Below are 14,588 nucleotides of genomic sequence, written 5' to 3' on the forward strand. Positions count from 1 at the left end.
GCTGGTTGGCGGAGGCGTCTAACCACGAGGCGGTTATTCCAGTTTAGGAGATGTTTTACTGACTGATGTTTCCATCAGTTTTCAGACTGTAGTTATGAGAAGGTAAACTCATCTGATTCATTTGTTTTCTATCTTCCAGCTGATGTTTCCAGAGACAGGAGGGTCGTGCTGTTCGGTCTACCTGGAGCTGGAAAAAGTGCATCAGGAAACACCATCCTGGGATCAGATCAGTTTAAATCAGCCTGTGGTTTTAATTCAGTCAGTACTGAGACGGTCTCTAAATCAGCCGTGGTGGAGGGTCGTAAGGTCACAGTGGTCGACACTCCAGGATTCACTGATGAAGTTCTGACTCCTAAACAGCTGTACCTGGAGCTCAAGAAGCCGATAGTTGAGGCCAGTCCAGGACCACATGCCTTCATCATCGTGGTCAAAATAGGCAGAATCACCAAAGCAGAGGTCATACTGTTTGAGCTACTTCTTAAACTGTTTGACGGTGAAGCTTGGAGGTACTTCATGGTGCTGTTCACTCATGGAGATGAGCTAAAAGGCCAGAGCATTGAGGATGAGATAAAGTCGAACAAACTCGCATCAGATCTGGTCTCCATGTGTGGTGGTAGATACTGTGTGTTTCACAACGGAGCCAAAAGAAGCAGAGAGCAGGTTAGAAACCTCCTGAATCAAATAGATAAGATGGTCACAGCGAATGGTGGAAAACACTACACAGATGAGATGTTCAGGATGGTTGAGACGTTCTTGAAGGAAGAAATGAACAAGTCAAGCGGTGGTGATGACAAAGTAAAAGAAAAAGTATGGAAAAGAGTTTTACGCTATACATTGATTGGAGCCGGTATAGGCCTATGTGCAGTAGCATTGATAGGGATAGGAGCAATGATAGGAGCAGCAGTATGTGCAGGAGAAGGAGCAGTAGTGGCAGCAGGAGCAGCAGGATGTGCAGTAGCAGGAAAAGGAGCAGTAGTGGTAGCAGGAGCAGCAGGATGTGCAGTAGCAGCAGAAGGAGCAGTAGTGGCAGCAGGAGCAGCAGGATGTGCAGTAGCAGCAGAAGGAGCAGTAGTGGCAGCAGGAGCAGCAGGATGTGCAGTAGCAGCAGAAGGAGCAGTAGTGGCAGCAGGAGCAGCAGGATGTGCAGTAGCAGCAGAAGGAGCAGTAGTGGCAGCAGGAGCAGCAGGATGTGCAGTAGCAGCAGAAGGAGCAGTAGTGGCAGCAGGAGCAGCAGGATGTGCAGTAGCAGCAGAAGGAGCAGTAGTGGCAGCAGGAGCAGCAGGATGTGCAGGAGCAGGAAAAGGAGCAGTAGTGGCACTAGTAGCACTAGGAGGAGCAGTAGTAGGAGGAGCAGTAGGAGCAGCAGTAGGATATTTCGGTAGTACCAGGTCAGGAGAAGGAGCAGGAGAAGGAGCAGGAACAGGAGAAGGAACAGGAGAAGGAACAGGAGAAGGAACAGGAGAAGGAACAGGAGCAGGAACAGGAATAGGGGCAGTCTAAGTATGCTTGGTTTATACTTGTATTTAATCTTTTGGTCGAGATATACTAAAGAAAATGATAAGTTAGTAAACCTGTATATAAGCACTATATAACTGCAAGTCCATTTACCATTTAGCATAAAAACTATTTAAGGAGTATTTTACTGGATTAAGTAATAGTAATTAGTTAAAGACGTATCGTCCGTCACTCCTCTGTTACTCAGTGACAGACTTTAATAGTTTTATATTTGATTTTATTTCAGTAATTTGAGTGAGTTAATTAATCTTTCTGTTTTAATAACAATACTTTGTGTTTTTCAGATGAGTCTGACAGTAATGAGTTAATTCATTGTTTTTGACCTTTGACCTCTTGAGTGTTTATATCAGCTGCACTTTGAGTCAGAAGAAGAGTCACTGCTTCATCATTTATAACTCTCTGTCCACATAATCATGATTATACACTTGTTTTTATTGTATTTACATGTTATTGATTTGAGCTTCTACTGAAAATGAATGAGACGTAATGAATTAATTTAGTTTTTAAACATTTCTGTTAATGTTCTTAAACAGTCATTTGTTGTATCGATAAATCACTTTGACTCATTTTATAACATTTCTACATGAATGAAGTTTAACATGTTTTTATTGTCCTCATGTATCTGATCATGATGTCACAGTACACAAAACTCACGGTTTGGTACGGTTTCGGTTTTGGGCTCACGGTTTGGTACATATCAAGACCTCTGTAATTAATCCCCAGACATTAAATGTTTGCAGTGCATCCACAGATAAACTGGACTTCAGTTTGACACAAATCGGTCTAAACCAACCAGCAGACAGCGCTGCTACAGCTGATAGAGAACATCTGGTACGCTGACAAAACCTTCCAGGTAAAAGACGCGCTCCAGATTTCTGTTCCGTGGTTGTGAGCAGTCGACACATAATGGGATGTTTGGGTCACAGAGCGTACCGAGAGGATGTCAGGGACCGAACCGAACTTCCTGTACCGACCGGTTAAATAGAATAACAAGTACCTTTACACCCGTACTGATGATATAATCACAATATATACAACGTCAGATGTTAAGTTTGTTCAACATGATTCTGATATATTGATAATCTGTTGTTTGTTTGATTCATAAGAATAAACAGAAACATGTATCTCTACTGAGTTTTGCTTTTTATTAAATTGTTTGATTTAAAAGATGTTTTGCTAATTATTTATTTATTAGATAATATAGATTAGTTATTAATATAATAAACTTTATTTAACAGCTCCAGATGTTTTACATTATTAATATGTACCAAAACAAACAACATGAACTACTTGCTATTAAAGGAAACATTAAAGACGTTCTAAATGTTATTCAAGAGTAAATAGTGACGTGGTCGTACAGTAGTGAATCTGAAAAGATCTGTTTGATGTGCTTTAAAATCTCAGCTGACTCGTTCAGAGTTTAGAAGCAAAGCAGAAAGATTTTCATCTCATTGTTGTTCTTTTATTGTATAAAAACAGAATCATCTAAAACGTCGACATCAAAGTTTACTTTATTTTTTTAATAAAAAACTATTAATATAAAAACTAAACAACCGGTAGAAGACAGCGGACGGCAAACTAAAGGTGAGTGGTGTCCAGGTAAGTCACCGCACGCTGAAAACAAGGTGAGCTGTGATTGGTTGTCACACGAAGACGTCTTCTACATCCACAGCCCTCTGCTCTGTGATTGGTGTTTCCATGGAAACAGGATGACGGAACCGTAGAGAGTGGAACCAGTTAGCATCTGTTAGCACCTGTTAGCATCGAGTGTGTGTGTGTGTGTGTGTGTGTGTTACCGTAATTAGACTCCTGCTTCTCTTCATCTTTCCTCTGGTTGCCATGGTGACTGTGCATCGCCACATAAACATTTTCCTCCAGCGGACCTGAAGCAGCAGAGCAGATTTAATTATTAACTTATTATTAATAACAATGTGATGAGATCTTAGAGCGGGGGTTCTCAACCTTTTCTGTAACCACAGCGATAACATGGCGTTCTCCGTGTATCCTCGGGAGAAATGAATGCTTTCAAGAAGAAGAAACTCTTTATTAAACAAAACATGTTTGAGGGTGGAAAGCCAGCTGTGGGTAATCAATGGATACCTGTCCAATGACGACGTCAAAGTACTCGTAGTCTACAGCACTTACATTTCTTAGTTCACTTGTTGTTAAAGTCTAACAATGAAGATATAAATGTGCATGAACACTGGTGAAGCTCACTGAAATGTTATTTTTAGTTCCATTAATTAAAGAAGTAAAGTTTGATAATGTTGGACCAGCTTCATCTGGACCTGAACGCTGCTGTCAACATTTACTTCACGGACTCTGATCTCAGCGTTGATCCATGCTGACTATATAATGATTCATAATCAGTACTTTACTTTCTTTACTGTATTGATTATACCCAACGTAGTCGGGGGTGTATAGCGCTCCGCGTGTCCGTACGTCCGTTCGCGTGTCACTCTTTCGTTTCCGGAGCAGAACTCAGAAACTATTTAACCTGGGAACTTCAGATTTGCTGTGATGGTTGACAGTGTGGTGTAGTTGTGCCGTTTAGGGGTTAGGAGTCCAGGGCCCCACCTTAGTAGAGGTCAAGCAGTGAGTTTGGGTGTGAATGTGAGCCATGCTCACTTTTGCCTTGTTTACGTGATTGTCAGCTCATCTGATGAACTCGTGTTCGTTCATAGCGATTCTCACCAGGTGTGAATGTTTCCGTCTCAAGGTGTCGCCACAGAGTTCGGTTATAAACGAGGAGCAGAACGTGTCAGAAACATAGACCGTATATAACATCTGGACGTAGTCTGACGTCACCCAGAGGTTTCTGAAGAGCCGTTGTAACCATGGATGTATTAAAGGTCCTGTTAGTAACTTGTTCAGGTATAACTCATTGCTGGTCGGTGTCTCCTGGTCTCTCGTGGTCTCATGGTCTCTCGTGTGTCTCCTGGTCTCTCGTGTGTCTCCTGGTCTCTCGTGTGTCTCCTGGTCTCTCGTGTGTCTCCTGGTCTCTCGTGTGTCTCATGGTCTCTCATGTGTCTCATGGTCTCTCGTGTGTCTCATGGTCTCTCGTGTGTCTCATGGTCTCTCGTGTGTCTCATGGTCTCTCGTGTGTCTCCTGGTCTCTCGTGTGTCTCATGGTCTCTCGTGTGTCTCCTGGTCTCTCGTGTGTCTCCTGGTCTCTCGTGTGTCTCATGGTCTCTCGTGGTCTCATGGTCTCTCGTGTGTCTCCTGGTCTCTCGTGTGTCTCCTGGTCTCTCGTGTGTCTCCTGGTCTCTCGTGTGTCTCCTGGTCTCTCGTGTGTCTCATGGTCTCTCATGTGTCTCATGGTCTCTCGTGTGTCTCATGGTCTCTCGTGTGTCTCATGGTCTCTCGTGTGTCTCATGGTCTCTCGTGTGTCTCCTGGTCTCTCGTGTGTCTCATGGTCTCTCGTGTGTCTCCTGGTCTCTCGTGGTCTCATGGTCTCTCGTGTGTCTCCTGGTCTCTCGTGGTCTCATGGTCTCTCGTGTGTCTCATGGTCTCTCGTGTGTCTCCTGGTCTCTCGTGGTCTCATGGTCTCTCGTGTGTCTCCTGGTCTCTCGTGGTCTCATGGTCTCTCGTGTGTCTCATGGTCTCTCGTGTGTCTCCTGGTCTCTCGTGTGTCTCCTGGTCTCTCGTGTGTCTCCTGGTCTCTCGTGTGTCTCATGGTCTCTCATGTGTCTCATGGTCTCTCGTGTGTCTCATGGTCTCTCGTGTGTCTCATGGTCTCTCGTGTGTCTCATGGTCTCTCGTGTGTCTCCTGGTCTCTCGTGTGTCTCATGGTCTCTCGTGTGTCTCATGGTCTCTCGTGTGTCTCATGGTCTCTCGTGTGTCTCCTGGTCTCTCGTGTGTCTCGTGGTCTCTCGTGTGTCTCCTGGTCTCTCGTGTGTCTCCTGGTCTCTCGTGTGTCTCATGGTCTCTCATGTGTCTCATGGTCTCTCGTGTGTCTCATGGTCTCTCGTGTGTCTCCTGGTCTCTCGTGTGTCTCCTGGTCTCTCGTGTGTCTCATGGTCTCTCGTGTGTCTCATGGTCTCTCGTGTGTCTCCTGGTCTCTCGTGTGTCTCCTGGTCTCTCGTGTGTCTCATGGTCTCTCGTGTGTCTCCTGGTCTCTCGTGTGTCTCCTGGTCTCTCGTGTGTCTCCTGGTCTCTCGTGTGTCTCATGGTCTCTCGTGTGTCTCGTGGTCTCTCGTGTGTCTCGTGGTCTCTCGTGTGTCTCGTGGTCTCTCGTGTGTCTCGTGGTCTCTCGTGTGTCTCGTGGTCTCTCGTGTGTCTCGTGGTCTCTCGTGTGTCTCGTGGTCTCTCGTGTGTCTCCTGGTCTCTCGTGTGTCTCATGGTCTCTCGTGTGTCTCGTGGTCTCTCGTGTGTCTCCTGGTCTCTCGTGTGTCTCCTGGTCTCTCGTGTGTCTCATGGTCTCTCGTGTGTCTCGTGTGTCTCATGGTCTCTCGTGTGTCTCATGGTCTCTCGTGTGTCTCATGGTCTCTCGTGTGTCTCCTGGTCTCTCGTGTGTCTCCTGGTCTCTCGTGTGTCTCCTGGTCTCTCGTGTGTCTCGTGGTCTCTCGTGTGTCTCCTGGTCTCTCGTGTGTCTCCTGGTCTCTCGTGTGTCTCATGGTCTCTCGTGTGTCTCCTGGTCTCTCGTGTGTCTCCTGGTCTCTCGTGTGTCTCGTGGTCTCTCGTGTGTCTCGTGGTCTCTCGTGTGTCTCCTGGTCTCTCGTGTGTCTCATGGTCTCTCGTGTGTCTCCTGGTCTCTCGTGTGTCTCCTGGTCTCTCGTGTGTCTCCTGGTCTCTCGTGTGTCTCCTGGTCTCTCGTGTGTCTCCTGGTCTCTCGTGTGTCTCCTGGTCTCTCGTGTGTCTCGTGGTCTCTCGTGTGTCTCCTGGTCTCTCGTGTGTCTCATGGTCTCTCGTGTGTCTCATGGTCTCTCGTGTGTCTCATGGTCTCTCGTGTGTCTCGTGTGTCTCATGGTCTCTCGTGTGTCTCATGGTCTCTCGTGTGTCTCATGGTCTCTCGTGTGTCTCCTGGTCTCTCGTGTGTCTCCTGGTCTCTCGTGTGTCTCGTGTGTCTCATGGTCTCTCGTGTGTCTCCTGGTCTCTCGTGTGTCTCCTGGTCTCTCGTGTGTCTCATGGTCTCTCGTGTGTCTCCTGGTCTCTCGTGTGTCTCATGGTCTCTCGTGTGTCTCATGGTCTCTCGTGTGTCTCGTGTGTCTCCTGGTCTCTCGTGTGTCTCATGGTCTCTCGTGTGTCTCATGGTCTCTCGTGTGTCTCGTGTGTCTCATGGTCTCTCGTGTGTCTCATGGTCTCTCGTGTGTCTCGTGTGTCTCATGGTCTCTCGTGTGTCTCATGGTCTCTCGTGTGTCTCGTGTGTCTCATGGTCTCTCGTGTGTCTCCTGGTCTCTCGTGTGTCTCATGGTCTCTCGTGTGTCTCCTGGTCTCTCGTGTGTCTCATGGTCTCTCGTGTGTCTCGTGTGTCTCCTGGTCTCTCGTGTGTCTCATGGTCTCTCGTGTGTCTCGTGTGTCTCATGGTCTCTCGTGTGTCTCGTGTGTCTCATGGTCTCTCGTGTGTCTCATGGTCTCTCGTGTGTCTCATGGTCTCTCGTGTGTCTCATGGTCTCTCGTGTGTCTCCTGGTCTCTCGTGTGTCTCCTGGTCTCTCGTGTGTCTCATGGTCTCTCGTGTGTCTCCTGGTCTCTCGTGTGTCTCATGGTCTCTCGTGTGTCTCGTGTGTCTCATGGTCTCTCGTGTGTCTCCTGGTCTCTCGTGTGTCTCATGGTCTCTCGTGTGTCTCATGGTCTCTCGTGTGTCTCATGGTCTCATGGTCTCTCGTGTGTCTCATGGTCTCTCGTGTGTCTCGTGGTCTCTCGTGTGTCTCATGGTCTCTCGTGTGTCTCCTGGTCTCTCGTGTGTCTCATGGTCTCTCGTGTGTCTCATGGTCTCATGGTCTCTCGTGTGTCTCATGGTCTCTCGTGTGTCTCATGGTCTCTCGTGTGTCTCATGGTCTCATGGTCTCTCGTGTGTCTCATGGTCTCTCGTGTGTCTCATGGTCTCTCGTGTGTCTCATGGTCTCTCGTGTGTCTCATGGTCTCTCGTGTGTCTCGTGGTCTCTCGTGTGTCTCCTGGTCTCTCATGTGTCTCATGGTCTCTCATGGTCTCATGGTCTCTCGTGTGTCTCCTGGTCTCTCGTGTGTCTCATGGTCTCTCGTGTGTCTCCTGGTCTCTCGTGTGTCTCCGCTGTTCAGACTCAGACTCCAACACAAACTCCAGTGAAGCACCAAAACCTCTTGGTTGTATCTAGTGAAGCTGTTAAACAGTGTTGGCCGCGGTCGGAGGACGCGGAGGAGACCGTAGCTTTGGTCTCCAGGACCGGAGTCTCTGCTCCTCTGCTCCTCTGCCTGCCTTCACTCACACACCGTGCTCCTTCTCTCTCTCTCTCTCCACCTCTCACGTGCATGCTGCTCACTCCACACTGCAGAAGAGTTAGTTTAGCTCTGAGAATATCTAGTGAATGTTCAGTGGACGTTTGTGCAGAAATAACTGCTGCAGCTCCTCCAGACCAACAGAGGTTTCCCGTGTCTTGTGAAGTGACGGGGCTCCGCAGAGAGAAACGTTATCGTCTCCCCCGTTCCCTCCGGCCGCGGTCGGGAGGCTGAGGCGGGAAAAGCCAACACTAGGATCAGCATTGGTTCATGGAGAGACCTTGGTCTGGTCAGCTAACATTACTGCCAAGCAGCTGAGATATAGAGTGATATTGTGCTTTTAGCTGACGTGTGTCTCCTCACTGTGTTGAGTGATGCTCCTTCATGTCTATGTAGAGCGAGCACAAGCGCCAGCAACAGCACGCTGACTTTAGTTGACTTAATGGACACAGGTGAAGCTGTTAACAAGACATTATGATTCTTACTAACAGTCCCTTTAAGAGGACAGGATCCAGCATTGGAGGCGGGGCTCCGTTCATTCCTATCAGAGAGTCTCAGTGGAACATGAGGCGCTCATCCATCTTATCAGTGCCACTGCAGCCAGACACAGTGAGACACAGATGATTTTATACTTATGAATCTTTAACAAACGGCAAATTCTTTCACAATCTCTGTAACCTGCGCCGCCGCCGCCTGGCCGAGCCTTCCGGAACATCACATCGGTGAAGTGATGTCCTTCGTTAGCTGTGACCATCTCATCTATTTGATCCAGGAGGTTTCTAACCTGCACCCTGTTTCCTCTCTGACGGTTGTCAAACACATGGTATCTACCACCACACATGGAGACCAGTTCTGACACGTCACTGTTGGACTGGATCAGACCAGCAATGGACTGACCTCCTAGCTGGTCTCCATGAGTGAAAAGCACCATGGAGTACCTACAAGCATCACCGTCAAACAGTTTAAGAAGTAGCTCAAACAGTTTGACGTCTGTTGTGGTGATGCTGCCTATTCTGACCACGATGACGAGGGCATGTGGTCCTGGACTGGCCTTCACTATAAACCTCATGATCTCCTCGTACAGCCGTTTAGGAGTCAGACCTTCATCAGTGAATCCTGGAGTGTCGACCACTGTGACGTCACGACCCTCCACCACGGCTGATTTAGAGACCGTCTCAGTACTGACTGAATCAAAACCACCGGCTGATCTGAACTGATCTGATCCCAGGATGGTGTTTCCTGATGAGCTCCTTCCTCCTCCCGGCAGGCCGAGCAGAACCATCCTCCTGTCTTGAAGAAAGAAAACACAGAGATGTTGCAAGTCGCCCAAATGCAGTTAATTGCCATAACGTTACTCGACAAGCGCTCATAGAAGACTACACAGGGTATGATATATCACCTGAGTTAGTCACAGCTTTGGCTCTGGATAAACACAGAATATGTGAAAATGATATAAGATGATACCTGGTGAATCAGGTTGCTGGATTCTGAGGTGGCCTGACTTGATCAGCAGCTCTCTGACTTGGTCCTGCTCCCGTCCTCCTTCTTCATTGTTGAACAGATGATACTTCCCTGAAAATGTAGTAACGTGTTCTTCAAAGAGAAAGTCCTCCAAAGACCTGTCCTTTAAAGCATCGCCACCTGTGAAGAGCAGGTGACACTTTTTGAACTCCTGAGGCCCGAGGACTCTGTTGGCTGCCATCAGGACCTTCGCTTGCTCTTTGGTGAACCGTCCAACACTGAACACCACCAGGAAAAGACGAGGTCTGGAGGACTGCAGGAGGTCCCGACACCAGGTCTGGATCTCCATCTCAGATCCTAATATTCCTGGAGTGTCGATCACGGAGATCTGTTTCCCAAACACAGTTTCAGTTGCCTCGGAGATTTGTGTCGTCACCGATCTGAAGGCTTGTCTTGACTCGAACGCTGGTCGTCCCAGGATGGTGTTTCCTGAAGCACTTTTACCAACTCCAGTGTTTCCCAGAAGGACGATGACGAGACTCGGATCCATGACTGGGTGACAATAAACCTGCCGAAGACAACAGAAAGGACACAGTGAGTGGTGAATGAAAAAAACATTATGAACCTCCTAGAACCCTTAGAACATCTGGGACTAGAACCCTTAGAACATCTGGGACTAGAAGCCTTAGGACGTCTGGGACTAGAACCCTGACAACATCTGGGACTAGAAGCCTTGGGGTTATAGTTCCAAAACCGTTGCTACGTACAACAGACCGTTGCTACGTATAGCAGACCGTTGCTATGTATAACAGATCGTTGCTATGTATAACAGACCGTTGTTACGTATAACAGACCGTTGCTATGTATAACAGACCGTTGCTACGTATAACAGATCATTTCTATGTATAACAGACCGTTTCTATGTATAACAGACCGTTATGTATACGACCGTTCCTATGTATAACAGACCGTTTCTATGTATAACAGACCGTTTCTATGTATAACAGACCGTTGCTATGTATAACAGATCGTTGCAATGTATAACAGATCGTTGCTATGTATAGCAGACCGTTGCTACGTATAACAGACCGTTGCTATGTATAACAGACAGTTGCTATGGGTGCAGTTCTGATGTCAGTCTCTGGAGGACCGTTTTTGTGTCAAAAATATTGATTTCTCCACAAAAATGACCGTTTCGCTGTACATTATCCCTTACTTATATATATATATGTTTATATTATCTGATAATAATATTTATTATTATATTATATATTATATGTTTATATTATCTGATAATAATAGATATTATATTATATTAGATGTTTATATTATCTGATAATAGATATTATTATGTTTATATTATCTTATAATAATAGATATTATTATATTATGTTTTATCTGATAATAGATGTTATATTATATAGGGTTATATTATCTGATAATAATAGATGTTATTATATTATATATTTATATTACTTGATATTAATAGATATTATGTTTTATCTGATAATATAATATAATTTATTATATTATATATTGTCTATATTATCTGATAATAGTAATAAATATTAATATATTATATATTATATGTTTATATTATCTGATAATAATATTTATTAATATATTATATATTATATGTTTATATTATCTGATAATAATAGGTATTATTTTATTATATGTTTTATCTGATAATAATAGATGTTATATTATATGGTTATATTATCTGATAATAATATTAATTATTATATTATATATTAAATGTTTATATTATGTGATAATATTCCCCTCGTTCTCTCTGCGCGCTCCCGAGAGGTGCGTGCAGCGGCCACTTTCAGCGCATGCGCGCGGTGCAGACAGACCAGCAGAAAACATCTGAACAGAAATAAAACTTATTTTTCTTAGTTTGATTTCCTGCTTTAGTATGAAAACATGAAACAGGTTTTACTCTGTTAGAGAAAAATAACCATAAAAACTGAGTTCTGTTGTTTCCAGGTTTAATTTAATAAGATGATAAACAGACCTCTCTCTCTTTTATATATATATATATATATATATATATATATATATATATATATATATATATATATATATATATATATATATATATATATATACAAATATATGTTTATATATACAGATTATATAATGTTAATATATCAAGACAAACTCACGTGAAAGCAGCACGCAAAATCTCGACGTTGTTTCTCTGGTTGTTCTTCCTCAAAGCTGGACTCATAACGCCCTAACGACGGAGAGAGGGGCGGACCTACAAAATAAAAGCACCAGATAGATGTCTTTTAATGTGAAATAATGAAGTCTGTCATACATCAAATACAGATATGAGCTTTCTTTCTCCATCTGGTCTACTTCATCATCCCTTTCATCATTATTCATTACTCTAGTTATGTTTATATCACATAGAGGCTATATGTTAATATATTTACTGTTATAGTTGTCTTTTATATCACATAGAGGCTATATGTTAATATATTAACTGTTGTAGTTGTCTTTTATATCACATAGAGGCTATATGTTAATATATTAACTGTTGTAGTTGTCTTTTATATCACATAGAGGCTATATGTTAATATATTAACTGTTATAGTTGTCTTTTATATCACATAGAGGCTATATGTTAATATATTAACTGTTGTAGTTGTCTTTTATATCACAAAGAGGTTATATGTTAATATATTAACTGTTATAGTTGTCTTTTATATCACATAGAGGCTATATGTTAATATATTAACTGTTGTAGTTGTCTTTTATATCACAAAGAGGTTATATGTTAATATATTAACTGTTATAGTTGTCTTTTATATCACATAGAGGCTATATGTTAATATATTAACTGTTGTAGTTGTCTTTTATATCACATAGAGGCTATATGTTAATATATTAACTGTTGTAGTTGTCTTTTATATCACATAGAGGCTATATGTTAATATATTAACTGTTGTAGTTGTCTTTTATATCACATAGAGGCTATATGTTAATATATTAACTGTTGTAGTTGTCTTTTATATCACATAGAGGCTATATGTTAATATATTAACTGTTGTAGTTGTCTTTTATATCACAAAGAGGTTATATGTTAATATATTAACTGTTATAGTTGTCTTTTATATCACATAGAGGCTATATGTTAATATATTAACTGTTGTAGTTGTCTTTTATATCACAAAGAGGTTATATGTTAATATATTAACTGTTATAGTTGTCTTTTATATCACATAGAGGCTATATGTTAATATATTAACTGTTGTAGTTGTCTTTTATATCACATAGAGGCTATATGTTAATATATTAACTGTTGTAGTTGTCTTTTATATCACATAGAGGTTATATGTTAATATATTAACTGTTATAGTTGTCTTTTATATCACATAGAGGCTATATGTTAATATATTAACTGTTGTAGTTGTCTTTTATATCACAAAGAGGTTATATGTTAATATATTAACTGTTATAGTTGTCTTTTATATCACATAGAGGCTATATGTTAATATATTAACTGTTGTAGTTGTCTTTTATATCACAAAGAGGTTATATGTTAATATATTAACTGTTATAGTTGTCTTTTATATCAGATAGAGGTTATATGTTAATATATTAACTGTTATAGTTGTCTTTTATATCACATAGAGGCTATATGTTAATATATTAACTGTTATAGTTGTCTTTTATATCACATAGAGGTTATATGTTAATATATTAACTGTTATAGTTGTCTTTTATATCACATAGAGGCTATATGTTAATATATTAACTGTTATAGTTGTCTTTTATATCACATAGAGGCTATATGTTAATATATTAACTGTTATAGTTGTCTTTTATATCACATAGAGGCTATATGTTAATATATTAACTGTTATAGTTGTCTTTTATATCACAAAGAGGTTATATGTTAATATATTAACTGTTTGTAAGAGCCAAAACATGATGCTGACATACTGAGGTTGGGATGTAATTCACTTCTACGAACACTAGGTGGCACTGTATTAATTGAATGACCCAGCCACGGGTATATAGGAAAGGAGGTGTGTTGTTGGCGTCAGGGTTTAGCCCGGAAGGGCTAATGGTTTTTGACCACAGGGACGCTGAATTGTTTGCCGTGTTGTTATTGTTTACTCGTTGCTATGGTAACTGGACTTGCTTCCTTAATACCATATTAAGAATAAATGAACTATTATTGTAAAACCAACGAGCGGACTCAGGATCAGTTTTGTACAGCACAACAGACAACTAAAGGACCATCTACAGCGAAAAGCGCGTCAGTCCAGGGCTAATCACCTCAGTAGCTACAGTATCAGACTTTAGCTCCTACACTGTTATAGTTGTCTTTTATATCACATAGAGGTTATATGTTAATATATTCACTGGTATAGTTGTCTTTTATATCACATAGAGGTTATATGTTAATATATTAACTGTTATAGTTGTCTTTTATATCACATAGAGGCTATATGTTAATATATTAACTGTTATAGTTGTCTTTTATATCACATAGAGGTTATATGTTAATATATTTACTGTTATAGTTGTGTTTTATATCACATAGAGGTTATATGTTAATATATTTACTGTTATAGTTGTCTTTTATATCATATAGAGGTTATATGTTAATATATTAACTGTTATAGTTGTCTTTTATATCACATAGAGGTTATATGTTAATATATTTACTGTTATAGTTGTCTTTTATATCACATAGAGACTATATGTTAATATATTAACTGTTATAGTTGTCTTTTATATCACATAGAGGTTATATGTTAATATATTTACTGTTATAGTTGTCTTTTATATCACATAGAGGTTATATGTTAACATATTAACTGTTATAGTTGTCTTTTATATCACATAGAGGTTATATGTTAATATATTAACTGTTATAGTTGTCTTTTATATCACATAGAGGTTATATGTTAATATATTTACTGTTATAGTTGTCTTTTATATCACATAGAGGTTATATGTTAATATATTTACTGTTATAGTTGTCTTTTATATCACATAGAGGTTATATGTTAATATATTAACTGTTATAGTTGTCTTTTATATCACATAGAGGTTATATGTTAATATATTTACTGTTATAGTTGTCTTTTATATCACATAGAGACTATATGTTAATATATTAACTGTTATAGTTGTCTTTTATATCACATAGAGGTTATATGTTAATATATTA

The 14,588-nt window shown here is 41.4% G+C and overlaps 3 protein-coding genes across 5 annotated transcripts in view; 2 read left to right on the plus strand and 1 right to left on the minus strand.

Annotated features, from left to right (window-relative positions):
- LOC141753500 (GTPase IMAP family member 1-like) overlaps positions 1-2,645 on the plus strand; it is a 57,776-nt gene extending 55,131 nt beyond the window's left edge. Inside the window, exons 4-6 of one of the 3 annotated variants that reach the window (XR_012590466.1) lie at positions 140-907; positions 1,283-1,381; positions 1,454-2,645. Coding sequence is in view for 2 of the 3 variants with exons in the window: in XM_074612250.1 (XP_074468351.1) it covers positions 140-907; positions 947-948 (770 nt within the window). In the remaining variant the exon portion in view is untranslated. Of the gene's footprint in view, positions 1-139; positions 908-946; positions 964-1,282 lie in introns of those variants that run through there. The other 2 variants (XM_074612250.1, XM_074612249.1) reach the window with 2 other exon arrangements.
- The window catches only part of LOC141752421 (GTPase IMAP family member 8-like), a 48,816-nt gene that overhangs the window by 7,353 nt on the left and 26,875 nt on the right, over positions 1-14,588 (plus strand). The window lies entirely within an intron of this gene.
- LOC141753340 (GTPase IMAP family member 8-like) lies at positions 8,475-11,601 on the minus strand. Its single transcript, XM_074611907.1, has 3 exons — positions 11,563-11,601; positions 9,395-9,959; positions 8,475-9,220 (listed from the first exon to the last, which is right to left on the minus strand). Exons 2-3 carry the CDS (start codon positions 9,939-9,941, stop codon positions 8,475-8,477), a joined length of 1,293 nt encoding a protein of 430 aa, XP_074468008.1. The 5' UTR covers positions 9,942-9,959; positions 11,563-11,601.

Source organism: Sebastes fasciatus, chromosome 16, assembly GCF_043250625.1.
Source record: "Sebastes fasciatus isolate fSebFas1 chromosome 16, fSebFas1.pri, whole genome shotgun sequence".
Taxonomy (NCBI): Eukaryota; Metazoa; Chordata; class Actinopteri; order Perciformes; family Sebastidae; genus Sebastes; species Sebastes fasciatus.